This window comes from Melozone crissalis, unplaced genomic scaffold, assembly GCF_028551555.1.
Source record: "Melozone crissalis strain CALT ecotype California unplaced genomic scaffold, PUWL_Pcris_2 ptg000448l_1, whole genome shotgun sequence".
Lineage (NCBI taxonomy): Eukaryota > Metazoa > Chordata > Aves > Passeriformes > Passerellidae > Melozone > Melozone crissalis.
The window spans coordinates 1-22,960 of record NW_026536170.1 but is presented as its reverse complement, the minus strand read 5'-3'; the positions used below and the strand labels follow the sequence as shown (position 1 = coordinate 22,960).

Genomic DNA, 22,960 nt, shown 5'->3' with positions numbered 1-22,960 from the left:
CAGGGCAGGGGGACCCGGAGGCGACAGCGGGGACAGCGGGAGGGGACAGCAGGGACACCGGGGACAGCGGGGACAGCGGGAGGGGACGCTGGGGACACTGGGGACACTAGGAGGGGACACTGCGGACAGCGGGAGGGGACACTGGGGACAGCGGGACACGGGATGGGACACTGGTGACACTGGGGAGGGGACCTGGGTGGCACAGGTGACCCCAGGTGTGACACCCAGGTGACCCCAGGTGTGACCCAGGTGGCACTGAGGTGACACAGGTGGCCCCACAGGTGACACAGGTGCCCTCAGGTGTGATGCAGGTGACTCCAGGTGTGGCACAGAGGTGGCACAGGCGACACACGTGACACGGGTGTGACCCACGTGACCCCAGGTGTGACACAGAGGTGACAGGGGTAACACAGGTGGCACAGGTGACCCCACAGGGGACCCCACGTGACCCCAGATGTGACACAGGTGGCACAGGTGACCCCGAGGGTGGCACAGGTGACCTCAGGTGACCCCAAATGTGACACAGGTGACCCCACGTGACCCCAGGTGCGATCCAGGCGACCCCCGCCCGCCCCACGTGACCCCTCCCCCGTCAATCACCCATCAAACCCCGCTCTCCCTCCCCATTGGCCAGAGCGCAGCCAATCACCGCTCACCACCCTCCTTTAACCCCGCCCCCCTCAGGGGGCGTGCCCATCTGTCTCCATGCCGCAACGCCGCCTCCCGATTGGCCCTCTCCCCTCCGTGGGCGTGGCCAAGCCCTCAGAACCGCTCTCCTTTTGCGGTCAAAGCCCCGCCCACTCCGCCGCCGCCCCGCTTCCGGTTCCGGCGCCATGGCCGCCATGGCCGCCCCGGCCCGGCCCCCCCGGTAACGGCAACGGGAACGGGACCCCCCCACACCCCACCCCCGGGAACGGGACCGCCCCTTCCGGTGCCCCCCGGTGCCGCCTTCCGGTGCCCCCCGGGCCGGGACCATGTCCTCGCGCTCCGCCCTGGCGGCGGGCAACGAGCGGAACGCGGAGACGGTGAGAGCGGGAGGGGGGAGCGGACGGCGGTAGGCCTGGGTGGGGGGGGGGGGGAACGGGAGGGACCGGGAGGGGCTGGGCCGGTACCGGGGAGTACCGGGAGGGACCGGGAGGGACCGGGAGGGGTCTGGGGTCTCACCCTGAGATTTTGGGGGGGGTCTGAGGGGGTTTTGGGTGGGGGTCTCACCCCCCTGAGATTATTTTGGGTGGGGTCTCGGGGGTGTCCCCATAATCCGGGTGGGGGTCTCACTGGGATAATTGGGGTGGGCGTCCCAAGAGTGGCATTATAATTTGAGGAGGGGTCTCACAGTGATGTTAAATTGGGGACTGTGATAATTTGGGGAGGGGTCTCACTGTGATGTTTTGTGTGGGGATCTCCCTGTGGTATTTTGGGGAGGGGTCTCACTGTGATATTAATTTGGGGAGGGGTCTCACAGTGATAGTTGGGGACTGTGATAATTTGGGGAGGGGCCTCACAGTGACATTAATTTGGGGAGTGGTCTCACAGTGATAATTTGAGTGAGGGTCTCACAGTGACATTAATTTGGGGAGGGGTCTCACTGTGATAATTTGGGTGATCCCATAATTCGGGTGGGGGTCTTGCTGTGGTAATTTGGGGAGGGGGTCTCACTGTGATGCTTTAGGGGGTTCTCAGGGCTGACCCTGATAATTTGGGGAGGGGTCTCGTGTCAACATTAAATTGGGGACTGTGATAATTTGGGTGAGGGTGTCATTATGGTATTTTGGGGAGGGGTCTCACCATGATAATTTGGGAAGGGGTCTCACAGCGATTATTGGGGATTGTGATAATTTGGGGAGGGGTCTCACTGTGATATGTTAACTTGTGGAGGGGTCTCACAATGTTATATTAATTTGGGGAGGGGTCTCACTGTGATATTTTGTGTGGGATCTCTCTGTGGTGTTTTGGGGAGGGGTCTCACAGTGATAATTGGGGTCAATGTCTCATTATTATAATTTGGGGAGGGGTCTCACTGTTATATTAATTTGGGAGGGGTCTCACACTGTTATATATTAATTTGAGGAGGGGTCTCACTGTGCTAATTGGGGTCAATGTCTCACTGTGATAATTTGGGGAGGGGTCTCACTGTTACATTAATTTGAGGAGGGGTCTCACTGTTCTCCCCCCCTTCCCCATAGCTGGGCCCGGGGGGCAGCGCCCGCCCCGACAAGCCCGGGGTGATAATTTGGGGAGGGGTCTCACAGTGTTATATTAATTTGAGGAGGGGTCTCACAGTGTTATATTAATTTGGAGAGGGGTCTCACACTGTTATATATTAATTTGAGGAGGGGTCTCACTGTGTTATATTAATTTGGGGAGGGGTCTCAGTGATAATTGGTGTCAATGTCTCACTGTTACATTAATTTGGGGAGGGGTCTCACTGTTCTCCCCCCCCCAGCCGGGCCTGGGGGGCAGCGCCCGCCCGCCCTGACAAGCCCGGGGTGATAATTTGGGGAGGGGTCTCACAGTGATAATTGGGGTCTCACAGTGTTATATTAATTTGGGGAGGGGTCTCACACTGTTATATATTAATTTGGGGAGGGGTCTCACAGTGTTATATTAATTTGGGGAGGGGTCTCACACTGTTATATATTAATTTGGGGAGGGGTCTCACACTGTTACATTAATTTGGGGAGGGGTCTCAGTGATAATTGGTGTCAATGTCTCACTGTTACATTAATTTGGGGAGGGGTCTCACTGTTCTCCCCCCCCCCAGCCGGGCCTGGGGGGCAGCGCCCGCCCGCCCTGACAAGCCCGGGGTGATAATTTGGGGAGGGGTCTCACAGTGTTATATCAATTTGGGGAGGGGTCTCACAGTGTTATATTAATTTGGGGAGGGGTCTCACACTGTTATATATTAATTTGAGGAGGGGTCTCACACTGTTATATATTAATTTGAGGAGGGGTCTCACTGTTACATTAATTTGGGGAGGGGTCTCACAGTGATAATTGGGGTCTCACAGTGTTATATTAATTTGGGGAGGGGTCTCACACTGTTATATATTAATTTGGGGAGGGGTCTCACTGTTACATTAATTTGGGGAGGGGTCTCACAGTGTTACATTAATTTGGGGAGGGGTCTCAGTGATAATTGGTGTCAATGTCTCACTGTTACATTAATTTGGGGAGGGGTCTCACTGTTCTCCCCCCCCCCAGCCGGGCCTGGGGGGCAGCGCCCGCCCACCCTGACAAGCCCGGGGTGATAATTTGGGGAGGGGTCTCACAGTGATAATTGGGGTCTCACAGTGTTATATTAATTTGGGGAGGGGTCTCACACTGTTATATATTAATTTGAGGAGGGGTCTCACTGTTACATTAATTTGGGGAGGGGTCTCACAGTGATAATTGGGGTCTCACAGTGTTATATTAATTTGGGGAGGGGTCTCACACTGTTATATATTAACTTGGGGAGGGGTCTCACTGTTACATTAATTTGGGGAGGGGTCTCACCCTGTTCTCCCCCCCCCATAGCCGGGCCCGGGGGGCAGCGCCCCCCCCCACAAGCCCCCTCCCCCCGGCGCCGGTTGGTCGGGGCGGGGGTCCGGGGCCGCCCCTCCCCCGCCGCGGGGGGGCCGGAACTCCCTGGGGGGGGGGTCCGAGGAGCCCCCTCCCCACGTGGGCAACTACCGACTGCTGCGCACCATCGGCAAGGGCAACTTCGCCAAGGTCAAGCTGGCGCGGCACGTCCTGACCGGGAGAGAGGTGGGGAGGGGTCCCAGGCATTTGGGGAGGGGGCTTGAGGTGATTTTGGGGAGTTTTGGGGGGATTTGAGGGGGTTTTGGGGGTCCTGGGGGGGGATTTGGGGTGGTGGGAGGGGTCTATGAGGCGATTTGAGGAGGTGGGAGGGGGCTCAGGGGGGATTTGAGGGGGTTTAGGGGGGATTTGGGATTTGGGGAGGGGGCTTGAGGTGATTTGAGGTGGTGGGAGGGGGTTTAGGGGAGATTTGAGGGGGCTCAGGGGGGATTTGAGGGGGTTTAGGGGTGATTTGGGGAGGGGGCTCGGGAGATTTGAGGGGGCTCAGGGGGGATTTGAGGGGGTTTAGGGGTGATTTGGGATTTGGGGAGGGGGCTCAGGGGGGATTTGAGGGGGTTTGGGGGCGATTTGGGGTGATAAGGAGGGGCTATGAGGCGATTTGAGGAGGTGGGAGGGGTCTCACACAATTGGGGAGGGGTCTCTGGGGGGTTTTGGGGGGATTTGAGGGGGTTTTGGGGGTCTCAGGGGGGATTTGGGGGTCCCAGGAGGGTCTCAGCTGAATTTGGGGAGGGGTCTCAGGTGAATTTGGGGGCAATCCCAGGTGAATTTGGGGAGGGGTCTCAGGTGAAATTGGGGAGGGGTCTCAGGTGAATTTGGGGAGGGGTCTCAGGTGAATTTGGGGGCAATCTCAGGTGAATTTGGGGAGGGGCCTCAGGTAAATATTGGGGAGGGGTCTCAGGTTACTTGGGGGAGCCAGGGAGGTCCCAGGTGAATTTGGGGAGGGGTCTCTGGGGTCCCCTCAGCGCCCCCTCCCCAATTTCAGGTCGCCATCAAAATCATCGACAAGACCCAGCTGAACCCCACCAGCCTGCAGAAGGTGGGGAGGGGTCTCCCCATTTGGGGAGGGGTCCCGGGGGTTTGGGGAGGGGTCTCCCCATTTGGGGAGGGGTCTCCAGCCCCCCCTGACCCTTTTTCCCCCCCCTCAGCTCTTTCGGGAAGTTCGGATCATGAAGGGGCTGAACCACCCCAATATCGGTGAGAGAAATGGGGAGGGGTCCCCAATTTGGGGAGGGGTCCCCAAATTGGGGAGGGGTCCCCAAAATGGGGTCCTGGGGGTGGGGAGGGGTTACAAAATGGGGAGGGGTCCTGGGAGGGGGTCCCAAAAATGGGGAGGAGTCAAGGAATTGGGGAGGGGTCCCAGGGGTGGGCAGGGGGCTCTGTAATTTGGGGAGGGGTCCCAGAATTTGGGGAGGGGTCCCCAATTTGGGGAGTGGTCCCGACGCCCCCCGCCCCATTGCAGTGAAGCTGTTTGAGGTGATTGAGACGGAGAAGACGCTGTACCTGGTGATGGAGTACGCCAGCGCAGGTGAGGACACACCTGGGACACACCTGGGGACACTGGGGACAGCTGAGACACACCTGGGGACACTGGGGACAGCTGGGGACATTGGGGACAGCTGAGACACACCTGGGGACACTGGGGACACTGGGGACAGCCTGAGACACACCTGGGGACACTGGGGACACCTGGGGACATTGGGAACACCTGGGGACATTGGGGACAGCTGAGACACACCTGGGGACATTGGGGACACCTGGGGACATTGGGGACAGCTGAGACACACCTGGGGACACTGGGGACAGCTGAGACACACCTGGGGACAGCTGGGGGACACCTGGGGACACCTGAGACACACCTGGGGACACCTGAGACACACCTGGGGACATTGGGGACACCTGGGGACATTGGGGACAGCTGAGACACACCTGGGACACACCTGGGGACACTGGGGACAGCCTGAGACACACCTGGGGACAGCCTGAGACACACCTGGGGACATTGGGGACACCTGGGGACATTGGGGACAGCTGAGACACACCTGGGGACACTGGGGACACCTGGGGGACCCCTGAGACACACCTGGGGACAGCCTGAGACACACCTGGGGACATTGGGAACACCTGGGGACGTTGGGGACACCTGGGGGGGCTTTGGGGACACCTGGGAGCACCGAGATCCCTCTGTGTGTGTCCCCAGGTGAGGTGTTCGATTACCTGGTGTGGATTGGGGGGATATTTGGGGGATTTTTGGGGGATATTTTGGGGGGATATTTGGGGGGATATTTTGGGATGATATTTTGGGATGATATTTTGGGGGGATATTTTGGGATATTTTGGGGTTTTTTGGGGTGTCCTCACCCAGGTGTGTCCCCCCAGGTGAGGTGTTCGATTACCTGGTGTGGATTGGGGGGATATTTGGGGGATTTTTGGGGGATATTTTGGGGGATATTCGGGGGGATATTTTGGGATGATATTTTGGGGGGATATTTTGGGATATTTTGGGGTTTTTTGGGGTGTCCTCACCCAGGTGTGTCCCCCCAGGTGAGGTGTTCGATTACCTGGTGTGGATTGGGGGGATATTTGGGGGATTTTTGGGGGGATATTTGGGGGGATATTTTGGGATGATATTTTGGGATGATATTTTGGGATATTTTGGGGTTTTTTGGGGTGTCCTCACCCAGGTGTGTCCCCCCAGGTGAGGTGTTCGATTACCTGGTGTCCCACGGGAGGATGAAGGAGAAGGAGGCGCGGGCCAAGTTCCGACAGGTGGGGACATCGGGGGGGTTTGGGGACACTGGGGGGCTTTGGGGACATTTTGGGGGGTTTGGGGACATTTTGGGGGCTTTGGGGACATTGGGGGGCTTTGGGGACATTTTGGGGGGTTTGGGGACAGCAGGGATAGGCTGGGGACATCAGGGATGGGTTGGGGACATCCTGAGGGGGTTTGGGGACATTTTGGAGAGATTTGGGGACATCCTGGGAGGGTTGGGGACATCAAGGACGGGTTGGGGCCGCCGTGGGGACGCGCGGTGACAGTGCCACCTGTGTCCCCAGATCGTCTCGGCCGTGCACTACTGCCACCAGAAGAACATCGTGCACAGGGACCTCAAGGTGGGACACGGGGGTGGCACCGCGCGTCCCCGTCCTGGTGTCACTGTCCCCGTGTCCGTCCCGGTGTCCCCGTGCCCGTCCTGGTGTCATTGTCCCCATCCCAACGTCCCCGTGTCCGTCCCGGTGTCCCCGTGCCCGTCCTGGTGTCATTGTCCCCATCCCAATGTCCCCGTGTCCGTCCTGGTGTCCCTGTCCTGGTGTCCGTGTGCTGCTGTCCCCATGTCCCCACTGATGTCCCCAAACGTCCCCAGGCCGAGAACCTGCTGCTGGACACCGACACCGAGATCCCATCCCAGTGTCCCCATCCCAGTGTCCCTGTCCCAATGTCCCCATTCCTGTGACAATGTCCCCGTGTCCCCATTGATGTCCCCAAATGTCCCCAGGCGGAGAACCTGCTGCTGGACACCGACACCGAGATCCCATCCCAGCGTCCCCATCCCAGTGTCCCCATTCCTGTGACAATGTCCCCATGTCCCCATTGCTGTGACAATGTCCCCATGTCCCTCACAATGTCCCCAAATGTCCCCAGGCCGAGAACCTGCTGCTGGACACTGACACCGAGATCCCATCCCAGCGTCCCCATCCCAGTGTCCCCATTCCTGTGACAATGTCCCCATTCCTGTGACAATGTCCCCATGTCCCTCACGATGTCCCCAAATGTCCCCAGGCCGAGAACCTGCTGCTGGACGCCGACGCCAACATCAAGATCGCGGATTTCGGGTTCAGCAACGAGTTCTCGCGCGGCTCCAAGCTGGACACGTTCTGCGGCTCACCGCCCTACGCCGCGCCCGAGCTCTTCCAGGGCAAGAAGTACGACGGGCCCGAGGTGGACATCTGGAGCCTGGGGGTCATCCTGTACACGCTGGTCAGCGGCTCGCTGCCCTTCGACGGACACAACCTCAAGGTGACCGCTGGGAGCCTGCGTGGTCATTGCGTGGTCATTGTTTGGTCATTGTGTGGTCATTGTTGGGTCACTGCGTGGTCATTGTGTGGTCATCTGGAGCCTGGGGGTCATCCTGTACACGCTGGTCAGCGGCTCGCTGCCCTTCGACGGACACAACCTCAAGGTGACCGCTGGGAGCCTGCGTGGTCATTGCGTGGTCATTGTGCGGTCACTGCGTGGTCATTGTTGGGTCACTGTGTGGTCATTGCGTGGTCATTGTTGGGTCATTGCGTGGTCGTTGCGTGGTCATTGTGTGGTCATTGTTGGGTCACTGTGTGGTCATTGTTTGGTCATTGTGTGGTCATTGTTGGGTCACTGCGTGGTCATTGTGTGGTCATTGTTGGGTCACTGCGTGGTCATTGCGTGGTCATTGCGTGGTCATTGTGCGGTCACTGCGTGGTCATTGTTGGGTCACTGTGTGGTCATTGCGTGGTCACTGTGTGGTCATTGCGTGGTCACTGTGTGGTCATTGCGTGGTCATTGTTGGGTCATTGTTTGGTCATTGCGTGGTCACTGTGCGGTCATTGTTGGGTCACTGCGTGGTCACTGCGTGGTCATTGTTTGGTCACTGCGTGGTCACTGTGTGGTCATTGTTTGGTCACTGCGTGGTCATTGTGTGGTCATTGTTGGGTCACTGCGTGGTCACTGCGTGGTCATTGTTTGGTCACTGCGTGGTCACTGTGTGGTCATTGTTTGGTCATTGCGTGGTCATTGTTGGGTCATTGTTTGGTCACTGCGTGGTCACTGTGTGGTCATTGTTTGGTCATTGCGTGGTCATTGTTGGGTCATTGCATGGTCATTGCGGGGTCATTGTTGGGTCACTGCGTGGTCACTATGTGGTCATTGTTTGGTCACCGCGTGGTCACTGTGTGGTCATCTGGAGCCTGGGGGCCATCCTGTACACGCTGGTCAGCGACTCGCTGCCCTTCGACGGCCACAACCTCAAGGTGACCGCTGGGAGCCTGCGTGGTCATTGCGTGGTCATTGTGCGGTCACTGCGTGGTCATTGTTGGGTCACTGTGTGGTCATTGCGTGGTCACTATGTGGTCATTGTTTGGTCACCGCGTGGTCACTGTGTGGTCATCTGGAGCCTGGGGGCCATCCTGTACACGCTGGTCAGTGGCTCGCTGCCCTTCGGCGGACACAACCTCAAGGTGACCGCTGGGAGCCTCGTGGTGACCTCCTGGTCACTGTTTGGTCACTTGCTGTCACCTCCTGGTCACTCGGTCTTGATACTCCTTGGTCACCTGCTGTGACCCCAAGGGGCTGTGGCTGGAGCTTGGGGTCATCTGGTCAGTGGTCAGTGTGGTGACTGTCACCTTCTGGTCACTGTCCGGTCACCTCCTGGTGCCTGTGGTCACCTCCTGGTCACTGCGTGGTCACTCGGTCCTGACCGTCCTCCGCCACGCCGTGTGACCCCGGAGGTCCCGCGGGGTCAGTGGTCACTCTGCTGGGCGTGGCCTGGAGGTGACCGGTGCCGGTTGTCACCCGCGGTCACCTCCTGTCACCGCCTGGTGACGTCCTGGTGCCCGTGGTCACCTCTTGGTCACTGCGTGGTCACTGACCCTGAGTGACCCCAGCTGACCCCCGACTGACCCCAACTGACCACGACTGACCCCGACTGACCCCAACTGACCACGACTGACCTTGGGTGACCCCGACTGACCCCATGTGACCCTGGCTGACCCCAGTGACCCCGTGTGACCCCCGTGTGACCCCGGCTGCCCCCAGTGACCCCAGTGACCCCGTGTGACCCCGGCTGCCCCCAGTGACCCCGTGTGACCCCCGTGTGACCCCGGCTGCCCCCAGTGACCCCAGTGACCCCGTGTGACCCCGGCTGCCCCCAGTGACCCCGTGTGACCCCGTGTGACCCCGTGTGCCCCCAGGAGCTGCGGGAGCGCGTGCTGCGGGGCAAGTACCGCGTGCCCTTCTACATGTCCACGGACTGCGAGAACATCCTGCGGCGCTTCCTGGTGCTCAACCCCGCCAAGCGCTGCACCCTCGAGGTACCGGGGGGCTCCGGGGGGTCCCCACAGGGGTTTGGGGGGGTTTTGGGGTGATTTGGGGTGATTTTGGGGGGATTTGGGGCTGTGGGAACATCCTGTGTCCCCAGTGTCCCCTGCTGTCCCCAATGTCCCCAGTGTGTCCTCAATGTCCCCCCAATGCCCCCCAATGTCCCCCCAATGTGTTCCCAATGTCCCCAATGCCCCCCAATGTCCCCAATGTCCCTCAGTGTCCCCAATGTCCCCCCAATGTCCCAAATCCCCCCAGTGTCCCCCAGTGCCCCCAATGTCCCCAATGGCCCCAATGTCCCTCAATGTCCCCAATGTCCCCAATACCCCCCCGATGTCCCCAGTGTCCCCCAATGTCCCCAATGCCCCCAATGCCCCCAATGTCCCCAATGGCCCCAATGTCCCTCAATGTCCCCAATGTCCCCAATACCCCCCCAATGCCCCCAATGCCCCCAATGCCCCCAATGTCCCCAATGTCCCCCAATGTCCCCCCGAAATGTCCCCAATGTCCCCAATCAGCAAATCATGAAGGACAAGTGGATCAACATCGGCTACGAGGGCGACGAGCTGACGCCCTACACGGAGCCCCAGGAGGACTTTGGGGACACCAAGCGCATCGGTGAGGGGACACGGGGGGGGGGGGGGGGCGCCTTGGGGACGCCCCGGGGACACCTTGGGGACATTGGTGACGCCGCTGTCCCCGCAGAGGTGATGGTGGGCATGGGCTACACGCGGGAGGAGATCAAGGAGGCGCTGAGCACCCACAAGTACAACGAGGTGACGGCCACGTACCTGCTGCTGGGGCGGCGCGGAGAGGTGGGTGGCACTGGGGACATTGGGGACATTGGGGGGATTGGGGACATTGGGGACATGGCCACGTACCTGCTGCTGGGGCGGCGCGGAGAGGTGGGTGGCACTGGGGACACTGGGGACACTGAGGGGGACTGGGGACATTGGGGGGATTGGGGACACTGGGGACATTGGGGACACTGGGGACACTGAGGGGGATTGGGGACATTGGGGGGATTGGGGACATTGGGGGCACTGGGGACACTGAGGGGGATTGGGGACATTGTGGGGATTGGGGACATTGGGGATAGTGGGGACACTGGGGACACTGGGGACATTGGGGACATTGGGGACACTGAGGGGACATTGGGGAGATTGGGGACATTGGGGGCATTGGGGACATCGGGGACACTGAGGGGGATTGGGGACATTGTGGGGATTGGGGACATTGGGGACACTGGGGACACTGAGGGGACATTGGGGACAATGGGGACAATGGAGACACTGAGGGGGATTGGGGACACTGGGGACATTGGGGACACTGAGGGGGATTGGGGACATTGGGGACATTGGGGACATTGGTGACACTGTGCCCCCGTCGGGGACAGCCCGAGGGTGGCACCTCGCTGTCCCTGTCCCTGTCGCGGCCCCGGGGCTCGGCCGAGGCTCCCAATGGTGCCACCAAGTCGGGGACATCGTCGGGGACGTCGCACGGCAAGGGACAGCGCGGGGGCGGCCACCACCGGCAGCGGCGGCACAGCGACTTCTGTGAGTGACACCGGGGACACCGGGGACACTGGGGACATTGGGGGGGATTGGGGGGACATTGGGGACATTGGGGACATTGGGGACATTGGGGGACATTGGGGGGACATTGGGGGACATTGGGAGGATTGGGGGGACATTGGGGGGATTGAGGACATTGGGGACATTGGGGGACATTGGGGGACACTGGGGGGATATTGGGGGACATTGGGAGGATTGGGGGGACATTGGGGGGATTGAGGACATTGGGGACATTGGGGGACATTGGGGGACACTGGGGGGATATTGGGGGGATTGGGGACATTGGGGACATTGGGGACGTTGGGGACATTGGGGGGGTTGGGGGACATTTGGGGACATTTTGGGAATATTTGGGGACTTTTTTGGACATTTTGGGACACTTGGGGACATTGGGGACAATGGGGGGATTTGGGACATTTTGGGAATATTTTGGGACATTTTGTGATATTTGGGGACATTGGGGGGGGTCCTGAGGGGGTGTGACCCCTCAGTGACCCCTCTTTGACCCCGCAGGTGGCCCCGCCCCCTCGGCCGCCCCTCCCCCCCGCCGCAGCCCCCCCTCAGCTGCCCCTCCCCCCTCCTCGGAGCTGGGCGTGGCCGGGGGTGTGGCCGGGGGCGTGGCCCCGCCCCCCAGGAGGGGCTCCGGAGGAGGAGGGGGGGGGAGGGGCGGTGGGGGCGGGGCCGGGCCGCCCCTCCCCCCTCCCTGCAGCCCATTGGTCAGCAGCGCCCACAACCCCAACAAGGCCGAGATCCCCGAGAGGCACCTGGACGGACAGGTGGGCACACCTGGGGGCACACCTGGGGGGGTTACACACCTGGGCACACCTGGGCACACCTGGGCACACCTGGGGGGTTACACACCTGGGATACACCTGGGCACACCTGGGGGCACCTGGGGGCATCTGGGGGGGGTTACACACCTGGGCACACCTGGGCACACCTGGGGATGCCTGGGTACACCTGGGCACACCTGGAAGGGCTGGGGATACCTGGGCACACACCTGGGGGGACCTGGGAACACCTGAGGATACCTGGGCACATCTGGGGGGTACCTGGGGGGGCACCTGGGCACACCTGTGGCCCCAGGTGAGCTGAGGTGCCCCCCGTGCCCCCCCCAGCCCCACGTGCCCCCCAGCGTGATGGGCCGCAGGAACACCTACGTGTGCTCGGGGGGGGAGCGGCACCTGCTGCTGCCCAACGGCAAGGACAGGTGAGGCTGGCACACCTGGGCACACCTGGGCACACCTGAAATCCCCTCAAAATCACCCCAAATCCACCCAAAATACCCCAGAATCCACCCCAAAATCACCCCAAACCCACCTGCTGCTGCCCAACGGCAAGGACAGGTGAGTGCCACACCTGGGCACACCTGGGCACCCCCAAATCCATCCCAAAATCACCCAAAATTCACCCCAAATCACCGCAGTGCCACCTGTGCCCCTCCCACTATGGGGCTGGGGGGTGGGGTCGCCTGTGGGTGACATCACCTATGACGTCACATGTGGGTGTGGGACGTCACCTGCGATGTCACCTGTGTGTGTGACGTCACCTGTCAGTGTGATGTCACCTGTGGTTGTGTCTGATGTCGCCCGTGATGCCACCTGTGTGACATCACCTCTGACGTCACTGTTGACGTCACCTGTGGGTCTCACCTGTGATGTCACCTGTGACGCCACCCGTATGACATCACCTCTGACGTCACCAATGACGTCACTCTCTCCGCAGCCTGCCGTCCCGCCCTCCCCCTCCGGCCACTCCCTGGGCGGGGCTCACCTGGGCGGGGCTCACCTGGGCGGGGCTCACCTGTGACATCACCTGTGGGTGTGTCCGACGTCACCCGTGTGTGACGTCACCGGTTGCATCACCAATGACGTCACTCTCCCCGCAGCCTGCCGTCCCGCCCCCCGCCCTCCCCCTCCAGCCACTCGCTGGGCGGGGCCCACCTGGGCGGGGCTCACCTGGCGCACCTGGCCCGCGGCTGCTCCGCCCGCAGCACCTTCCACGGGGGGGGCGGGGCCTCCACCGGAACCGGCACCGGAACCGCCGGGAGCCGCCGGGGGGGCGGGGCCTCGGGAGCTCCGCCCCCCGCCTCGCCCCCGCCCCCGCCCAGCGCCGGCTCCTCCCCCCGGCCCCGCCCCACGGCGACGCTGCTGAGCAAGATCACCTCGAAACTGAGCCGCAGGTGAGGGGGCACACCTGGGGGCACCTGAGATACACCTGGGCACAGCTGAGATACACCTGAGATACACCTGAGATACACCTGGGGGGGTTAAACAGACCTGGGATACACCTGGGCACACCTGGGGGCACCCAAATATACACCTGGGTACAGCTGGGGAGGGGTCAGACACACCTGAGCAAGATCACCTCGAAACTGAGCCGCAGGTGAGGGGGCACACCTGGGCACACCTGGGGGGGTTAAACACACCTGGGGGCACCCAAATATACACCTGGGTACAGCTGGGGAGGGGTCAGACACACCTGAGCAAGATCACCTCGAAACTGAGCCGCAGGTGAGGGGGCACACCTGGGCACACCTGAGATACACCTCGGCACAGCTGAGATACACCTGAGATACACCTGAGGGGGTCAGACACACCTGAGCAAGATCACCTCCAAACTGAGCCGCAGGTGAGCATGGCGCACCTGGGCACACCTGGCACACCTGGGCACACCCAAAAATACACCTGGGGGGTCAGACACACCTGAGCACGAGTTGAGCCGCAGGTGAGGGGGCACACCTGGCACACCTGGGCACACCTGTCCCTCACCTGTATCTCACCTGTTCTCTCACCTGCCCAGGGTGTCCCTTGACCCCTCCCGCCGGCAGAGCTCCAATCGCTGCGTCTCGGCCACGCCCGGCCCCGGAGCCGCCAAAATCCGTGAGTGACACCTGGGCACACCTGGGGCACACCTGGGAACACCTGGGACACACCTGGGGCACACCTGGGGTAGCTGGGGCACACCTGGGAACACCTGGGGCACACCTGGGGCACACCTGGGAACACCTGGGGTAGCTGGGGACACCTGGGGCACACCTGGGGTACCTGGGGACACCTGGGCACACCTGGGGACACCTGGGGCACACCTGGGGTACCTGGGGACACGCCTGGGGACACCTGGGGACATCTGGGACACACCTGGGGACATCTGGGGCACACCTGGGGCACACCTGGATACACCTGGGGCACACCTGGGCACACCTGGGATACACCTGGGCACAGCTGGGGACACCTGGGGCACCAGTGTCACCTGTCCTAGATTTCTGGGGGGATTTTTAAATTTTATTTTATTTTTTATATTTTAGTGGGTTTTTGAATATATTTTTGTGGGGGGGGTTTTGGGGAATTTCTTTTTTTTTTTTTTTAATTTTTGAGGGGATTTTTTGCGGGGGTTTTTGGGGGGATTTTTTGGGGGGGGTCCCACCCCCCCCCCTTGACCCCCTCCCCACCTTTCTGCCCCCTGCCCTCGCCAGGGTCGCAGACGAACCTGCGGGAATCGGGGGACCTGCGCTCGCAAGGTGGGTCCCGCCCCTCTCCCATCCCCCCCCCCATATTTGGGGAGGGGTCTCGGGGACCCCCCCCGGTCTCACCTGTCCCCTCCCCCCCCCCCAGTTGCCATCTACCTGGGGATCAAGCGGAAGCCGCCCCCCCGGCTGCTCCGAGGGGGGGGGGCTGTGATGGGGGGGGGAGGGGCTCCTTCGGGCCCCCCCCCCCCCAATTCCCATCCACCCCCGCCGGGACCCCCACCCGGGACCGGGACCCCCCGAACCGGAACGGGACCCCCGGGACCAGAACGGGACCCCCGGAGCTGCATCGGGACCCCCCAAGAACGAGACTGGGACCCCCGGAACCGGACCAGGACCCCCGGAGCTGGATCGGGACCCCCAGAACCAGATCAGGACCCCCAGAACCGGGACGGGACCCCCGGAGCTGGATCGGGACCCCCCAAGAACGAGACTGGGACCCCCAGAACCGGAACGGGACCCCCGGGACCAGAACGGGACCCCCGGAGCTGCATCGGGACCCCCAGAACCAGATCAGGACCCCCAGAACCGGGACGGGACCCCCCGGAGCTGGATCGGGACCCCCCGGGACCCCCACCCGGGACCCCCAGAACCGGACCGGAACCCACACGGGACCCCCGGAACTGGATTGGGACCCCAAGATGGAGACCGGGACCCCAAACCCAGACTGGGACCCCCGGAGCTGCATCAGGACCCCCAAAACTGGACCAGGACCCCCCAGGACCCCCAGGACTGGATCGGGACCCCCCAGGAACGAGAGCGGGACCCCCAGAAATGGCCCGGGACCACCAGAACCGGACTGGGACCAGAACGGGACCCCCCAGAACTGGACCGAGACCCCTAAGAACGAGACCGGGGACCCCCCAAGATCAAGATCAGGACCCCCAGAACTGGACCGGGACCAGGACGGGACCCCCGGAGCTGCATCAGGACCCCCCAGGACCCCCCTGGGACCCCCAGAATCGGATCGGGACCCCCAGAACTGGGCCGGGACCCCCCCTCAAAACCCCCCAAGACTGAGAGCGGGACCCCCAGAACTGGATCGGGACCCCCGGAGCTGCACCAGGACCCCCCTGGGGACCCCCAGAACCGGATCAGGACCCCCAGAACTGGGCCGCGACCCCCCCTCAAAACCCCCCCAAGACTGAGAGCGGGACCCCCAGAACCGGATCAGGATCGGATCGGGACCCCCGGAGCTGCACCAGGACCCCCCCAGGACCCCCAGAACCAGATTGGGACCCCCCCAAGATGGAGACCCCCGGAGCTGGATCAGGACCCCCAGAACCAAACCAGGACCCCCCTCAAGAACGAGACCGGGACCCCCGAACTGGATCAGGACCCCCGGGACCCCCCAAGATTGAGACCGAGACCCCTGGAGCTGCCTTGGGACCCCCCCCGGGACCCCCAGAACTGGACCAGGACCCCCCAAGAATGAGACTGGGACCCCCAGGACCCCCCAAGAATGAGATTGGGACCCTCAGGACCCCCCCAAAAATGAGATTGGGACCCCCAGGACCCCTCAGAACCAGATTGGGACCCCTGAGACCCCCTCAAAACGAGACTGGGACCCCCAGAACTGGATCAGGACCCCCCCAGAACCAGATTGGGACCCCCAGGCCCAGGCTGGGACCCTCTGGGACCCCCCAGACCCAGATCAGAACCCCTGGGACCCCCAGAGTTGGATCAGGACCCCCAGAACCAGCCCTGGGGACCCCCCCCCAACACCTGCAGCAGCACCGGGACCCCCAAGGACCCCCCCAGGAAAATCGGGGACCCTCTGGGACCCCCCTGGGAACCCCAGGACCCCCCCCATAGATTCGGCAGCCCCGGGACCCCTCCCCAAATTCGGGACCCCTCCCCAAATTCAGGACCAGCGGCGCTGGGACCCCCCCCAGGACATTTTTGGGGGGGGGGGGGGGGGGAGGGGGTTGGTCGGGGGTAATTTTGGGGGGGGTCCCAAAATTCTGGTGCCAACATTTTGGGGACCCCTCCCCAGTAATAACCTGCAGCCCCCCCCCTCCCCCACCTTGTACAGATGTAAATACGGCCCCGCCCCCTCCCCCAGACCCCGCCCACCCCCCCGGAGACCCCGCCCCCATTTTTAAGTTATTCCTGCCCTGAATTGTCCCCCCCCCCAAATCCCCCCTCGACCCCTCCCCAAAATAAACCTCGGGACCCCTACCCACGGTGTGATGTGAGAGGGGATTTGGGGAATTTGGGGAATTTGAGGAGGGGGGATTTGGGGAATTTGAGGAGGGGGGACTTGGGGAATTTGAGGGGGTTTGGGATGGGAGGAATTTGGGGTGGGGGTTTGGAGGTCCTCAGGGTGGGGGAGGGGGGGAATTTGGGGTGGAATTTGGGGGATTTGGGGAATTTCGGGGAGGGGAAATTTGGAGTTGGGGGAGAATTTGGGGTGGGGTCCCCGTGGTGGGCGGGGTTTGGGGAATTTGGAGTTTGGGAAATTTGGGGGGTGGGCGGAGCCCCCGATGTCACTGAAGGGGCGTGGCCAACAACAGCACCCACACTTATATGGCCATTAAGGGGGCGTGGCTATTAGGAATTCCCTTATATGGCCATTAAGGGGGCGTGGCTATTAGGTATTGCCTTATGTGGCTTTTTAAGGGGCGTGGCTATGGCCATTTAGGGGGCGTGGCTATTGACTATTCCCTTATATGGCCGTTTAGGGGGCGTGGCCATTATATACTGTGCTATATGGCCATTAAGGGGGCGTGGCTAATTGGCTATTATATGGCCATTTAGGGGCGTGGCTATTGACTATTCCCTTATATGGCCGTTTAGGGGGCGTGGCCATTAGATATTCCGTTATTTGGCTATTTAGTGGGCGGGGCCAACCCCTGCAACGCCCCCAACCGCTCAGTGGGCGTGGCCACACCAGTCCCTCACGAGCCCATCGGGGGCGTGGCTCCCCCCTCAGGCCGCGCAGCCAATCAGATCCCTGCGACCGCACCGCCGCCCCCCCGCGCAGCCAATCAGCGCGCGGCGCGGCGTTAGGCCACGCCCTCAGGGAAGATGGCGGCGCTGCGGGCGCTGCGGTGGCGGCGGCGGCTCCCGGGGCTGGGCCCGAGGCGGCTCCTGGGGACCGTGAGTGGGGACGGGGACGGGGAGGGGACAGCGGGGACAGCGGGGACAGCGGGGGACATCGGGGGACATTGGGGGGGTGACAGTGAGTGGGGACAGGGAGGGGACATTGGGGACATCGGGGGACAATGGGGGGGTGACAGTGAGTGGGGACAGGGAGGGGGACATTGGGGGACATTTGGGGGGTGACCATGAGGGGACCGTGAGTGGGGACGGGGACGGGGAGGGGACAGCGGGGACAGGGGGGAACATCTGGGGGACTTCTGGGGACATTTGGGGGGGTGACAGTGAGTGGGGACAGGGAGGGGACACCGGGGACATCGGGGGACATCTGGGGACATTGAGGGGTGACAATGAGGGGACAGTGAGGGGGACAGAGAGGGGACATTGGGGGACGTTTGGGGGGGACAGTGAGGGGGACAGAGAGGGGGACAGAGAGGGGACACCAGGGGACACTGGGGACATTTGGGGGGCTGACAGTGAGGGGACAGGGAGGGGACACCAGAGACATTGGTGTGGGACAATGAGGGGACATTTGGGGACATTTTGGGGGGGTGACACTGGGGGGACAATGAGGGGACATTGGGGGGTGACATCAGGGGTGACAATGAGGGGACAACCACCCCAGGGTCCCCATTGTCCCCCTCAATGTCCCCAGGGCTCCCCTGAGGAGCGGCTGCAGTTCCCGGTGTCCCCCCAATGTCCCCAATGTCCCCAATGTCCCCTCATTGTCCCCAAATGTCCCCAGGGCTCCCCCGAGGAGCGGCCGCAGTTAGCCGGTGTCACCCCAATGTCCCCAACGCCCCCAATGTCCCCTGTGTCCCCGCAATGTCACCACTGTCCCCCAATGTCCCCCCAATGTCCCCCCATTGTCCCCATTGTCCCCAATGTCCCCCCAATGTCCCCAATCCCCCCAATGTCCCCATTGTCCCCAATCCCCCCAATGTCCCCCATTGTCCCCATTGTCCCCTGTGTCCCCCAGGGCTCCCCCGAGGAGCGGCCGCAGTTCCCCGGGGCCTCGGCCGAGTTCGCCGAACGCCTCGAGTTCATCCAGCCCCAGGTGCTGTCCGGGATCCCGGTGTACCGGGTGATGGACCGGCAGGGACAGGTGATCCGCCAGTCCGAGGATCCGCAGGTGAGACACACCTGGGACAGGTGAGACACACCTGGGACAGGTAACACACACCTGGGACAGGTAACACAGCCGGGATCCCGGTGTACCGGGTGATGGACCGGCAGGGACAGGTGATCCGCCAGTCCGAGGATCCGCAGGTGAGACACACCTGGACAGGTAACACACACCTGGGATACACCTGGGACAGGTAACACACACCTGGGACAGGTAACACACACCTGGGATACACCTGGGACAGGTAACACACACCTGGGACAGGTAACACACCTGGGATCCCGGTGTACCAGGTCATGGACAGACAGGGACAGGTGACACGGGACAGGTCCCACCTGCCCAGGTGCCCCTCACGTGTCCCTCACGTGTCCCTCACCTGTCCCCCCTGTCCCACCTGTCCCCCGTGTCCCTCACCTGTCCCCCCTGTCCCACCTGTCCCTCACGTGTCCCTCACCTGTCCCCCCTGTCCCACCTGTCCCCCGTGTCCCTCACCTGTCCCCCCTGTCTGCAGCTGCCCAAGGAGCAGGTGCTGAAGCTCTACAAGACGATGACGCTGCTCAACACCATGGACAGGATCCTGTACGAGTCCCAGCGACAGGTGAGCCTCACCTGGGCACACCTGGGGACTCACCTGGGGTCTCACCTGGTGTCTCACCTGTGCCTCACCTGTGCCTCACCTGTCTCACCTGTGTCTCACCTGTGTCTCACCTGTCTCACCTCTGTCTCACCTGTGCCTCACCTGTGTCTCACCTGTCTCACCTGTGCCTCACCTGTCTCACCTGTGTCTCACCTGTGTCTCACCTGTGTCTCACCTGTCTCACCTGGGGGACTCACCTTGGGGACTCACCTGTGCCTCACCTGTCTCACCTGTGTCTCACCTGTGTCTCACCTGTGTCTCACCTGTCTCACCTGGGGGACTCACCTTGGGGACTCACCTGTGCCTCACCTGTCTCACCTGTGTCTCACCTGTCTCACCTGTGTCTCACCCGTGTCTCACCTGTCTCACCTGTCTCACCTGTGTCTCACCTGTGTCACCTGTGTCTCACCTGTCTGACCTGTGTCTCACCTGTGTCTCACCTGTGTCTCACCTGTCTCACCTGTGCCTCACCTGTGTCTCACCTGTCTCACCTGTGCCTCACCTGTGTCACCTGTGTCTCACCTGTGTCTCACCTGTCTCACCTGTCTCACCTGTCTCACCTGTGTCTCACCTGTCTCACCTGCGCAGGGCCGGATCTCGTTCTACATGACCAACTACGGCGAGGAGGGGACGCACGTGGGCAGCGCCGCCGCCCTGGACAGCAACGACCTGGTGTTCGGGCAGTACCGCGAGGCAGGTGAGGACAGGTGTGCTCAGGTGTGCTCAGGTGTGACACAGGTGTGCTCAGGTGTGACAGGTGAGCCGCCCTGGACAGCAGTGACCTGGTGTTCGGGCAGTACCCGCGAGGCAGGTGAGGGACAGGTGTGCTCAGGTGTGACACAGGTGTGACACAGGTGTGACACAGGTGTGACAGGTGAGGCACAGGTGTGACACAGGTACCCTTACCTGTGTCCCCAGGTGTGCTGCTGTACTGTGGGTACCCCTGGAGCTGTTCATGGCCCAGTTAGAGCAGGTGACGCAGGTGACAGGTGTAACACAGGTATAACAAAGGTGACACAGGTGACTCAGGTGTTCCCTTACCTGTGCCCAGGTGTGCTGCTGTACCGGGGGTACCCCCTGGAGCTGTTCATGGTTACATAGGTAACTCAGGTGTGACCCAGGTGTAACACAGGTGTGTCACAGGTGTGTCACAGGTGTTCCCTTACCTGTGCCCAGGTGTGCTGCTGTACCGCGGGTACCCCCTGGAGCTGTTCATGGTTACATAGGTAACTCAGGTGTGACCCAGGTGTATCACAGGTGTGTCACAGGTGTGTCACAGGTGTTCCCTTACCTGTGCCCAGGTGTGCTGCTGTACCGGGGGTACCCCCTGGCGCTGTTCATGGTTACATAGGTGACTCAGGTGTAACTCACATGTAACACAGATGTAACCCAGGTGACACAGGTGTATCACAGGTGTAACCCAGGTGTGTCACAGGTGTCACAGGTGTTCCCTTACCTGTGCCCAGGTGTGCTGCTGTACCGCGGGTACCCCCTGGAGCTGTTCATGGTTACATAGGTAACTCAGGTGTGACCCAGGTGTAACACAGGTGTGTCACAGGTGTGTCACAGGTGTCACAGGTGTTCCTTTACCTGTCGCCAGGTGTGCTGCTGTACCGCGGGTACCCCCTGGAGCTGTTCATGGTTACATAGGTAACTCAGGTGTGACCCAGGTGTGTCACAGGTGTGTCACAGGTGTTCCCTTACCTGTGCCCAGGTGTGCTGCTGTACCGCGGGTACCCCCTGGAGCTGTTCATGGTTACATAGGTAACACAGGTGTGACCCAGGTGTAACACAGGTGTGTCACAGGTGTCACAGGTGTTCCCTTACCTGTGCCCAGGTGTGCTGCTGTACCGCGGGTACCCCCTGGAGCTGTTCATGGTTACATAGGTAACTCAGGTGTGACCCAGGTGTAACACAGGTGTGTCACAGGTGTCACAGGTGTTCCCTTACCTGTGCCCAGGTGTGCTGCTGTACCGCGGGTACCCCCCTGGCGCTGTTCATGGTTACATAGGTAACTCAGGTGTAACTCACATGTAACACAGATGTAACCCAGGTGACACAGGTGTATCACAGGTGTAACCCAGGTGTGTCACAGGTGTCACAGGTGTTCCCTTACCTGTGCCCAGCGTGTGCTGCTGTACCGCGGGTACCCCCTGGAGCTGTTCATGGTTACATAGGTAACTCAGGTGTGACCCAGGTGTAACCCAGGTGTGTCACAGGTGTGTCACAGGTGTTCCCTTACCTGTGCCCAGGTGTGCTGCTGTACCGCGGGTACCCCCTGGAGCTGTTCATGGTTACATAGGTAACTCAGGTGTGACCCAGGTGTGTCACAGGTGTGTCACAGGTGTTCCCTTACCTGTGCCCAGGTGTGCTGCTGTACCGCGGGTACCCCCTGGAGCTGTTCATGGTTACATAGGTAACTCAGGTGTGACCCAGGTGTAACACAGGTGTGTCACAGGTGTCACAGGTGTTCCCTTACCTGTGCCCAGGTGTGCTGCTGTACCGCGGGTACCCCCTGGAGCTGTTCATGGTTACATAGGTAACTCAGGTGTGACCCAGGTGTAACACAGGTGTGTCACAGGTGTCACAGGTGTTCCCTTACCTGTGCCCAGGTGTGCTGCTGTACCGCGGGGTACCCCCTGGAGCTGTTCATGGCCCAGTGCTACGGCAACGCGCGCGACCCCGGCAAGGGCCGCCAGATGCCGGTGCACTACGGCTGCCGCGAGCGCCACTTCGTCACCATCTCGTCCCCGCTGGCCACGCAGATCCCGCAAGGTGACGCACCTGGGGGCGGCACCCGGCCCCCTGGGACCCCCCCCCTTTGTTTCCCAAAATTTCCCCCCTTTTTTCCCGAAATTTCTGCTTTTTTCCTGCCCTTTTTTCCCGAAATTTCTGCTTTTTTCCTGCCCTTTTTTCCCCAAATTTCCCCCTTTTTACTCAAATTCCTCCCCTTTTATCCCCAAATCCCCCCCCTTTTTCCCCCAAAGTTCCCCTTTTTTCCCCATTCTTCCCCAAATCCTCCCCATTCTTCCCAATGGAAAATTTCGAGTATTTTCCCCAAACCTCCCCATTCTTCCCAATGCAAAATTCCTGCAATTTTTTCCTAAATCCCCCCACCCCCTTTTCTCCCAAACCTTTTTCCCCCAAATCCCCCTTCTTTTTGCCCCAAATCCATTTCCCCAACACTCCCTTATTTTTTCCCCATATCCCCCCCGCTTTTCCCAATGACAAATTCCGTCAGTTTTCGCCAAGTTCCCTATTTTTTCCCCCTTTTCCTCCCAACGAAAAAATCCGGGATTTTTCCCCCCGAATCCCCCTGTATTTCCCAGTGGCAAGTTTTCTCGTTTTT

General features: G+C 61.3%; 2 protein-coding genes across 2 annotated transcripts; both read left to right on the top strand.

Moving 5' to 3' along the window:
* Nucleotides 1-974: 974 nt before the first annotated feature.
* LOC128950124 (MAP/microtubule affinity-regulating kinase 4-like) lies at nucleotides 975-15,894 on the top strand. Its single transcript, XM_054294996.1, has 20 exons — nucleotides 975-1,025; nucleotides 2,184-2,222; nucleotides 3,517-3,747; nucleotides 4,562-4,615; nucleotides 4,725-4,773; nucleotides 5,039-5,104; nucleotides 6,275-6,345; nucleotides 6,634-6,690; nucleotides 7,358-7,594; nucleotides 9,520-9,639; nucleotides 10,165-10,264; nucleotides 10,352-10,461; nucleotides 11,043-11,202; nucleotides 11,734-11,996; nucleotides 12,339-12,430; nucleotides 13,109-13,402; nucleotides 14,023-14,102; nucleotides 14,696-14,740; nucleotides 14,835-14,896; nucleotides 15,082-15,894. The coding sequence occupies exons 1-20, from the start codon at nucleotides 975-977 to the stop codon at nucleotides 15,892-15,894; spliced, it is 2,994 nt and encodes a 997-aa protein (XP_054150971.1).
* A 1,882-nt stretch (nucleotides 15,895-17,776) lies between these two features.
* Nucleotides 17,777-22,386, top strand: BCKDHA (branched chain keto acid dehydrogenase E1 subunit alpha; the record flags this gene model as incomplete). The annotated part of the gene is made up of 6 exons (XM_054294995.1): nucleotides 17,777-17,848; nucleotides 18,828-18,980; nucleotides 19,486-19,572; nucleotides 20,200-20,308; nucleotides 20,663-20,703; nucleotides 22,257-22,386. Coding segments are annotated over exons 1-6 (592 nt in total), but the record flags the coding sequence as incomplete, so codon positions are not given.
* Between the last annotated feature and the right edge of the window lie 574 nt (nucleotides 22,387-22,960).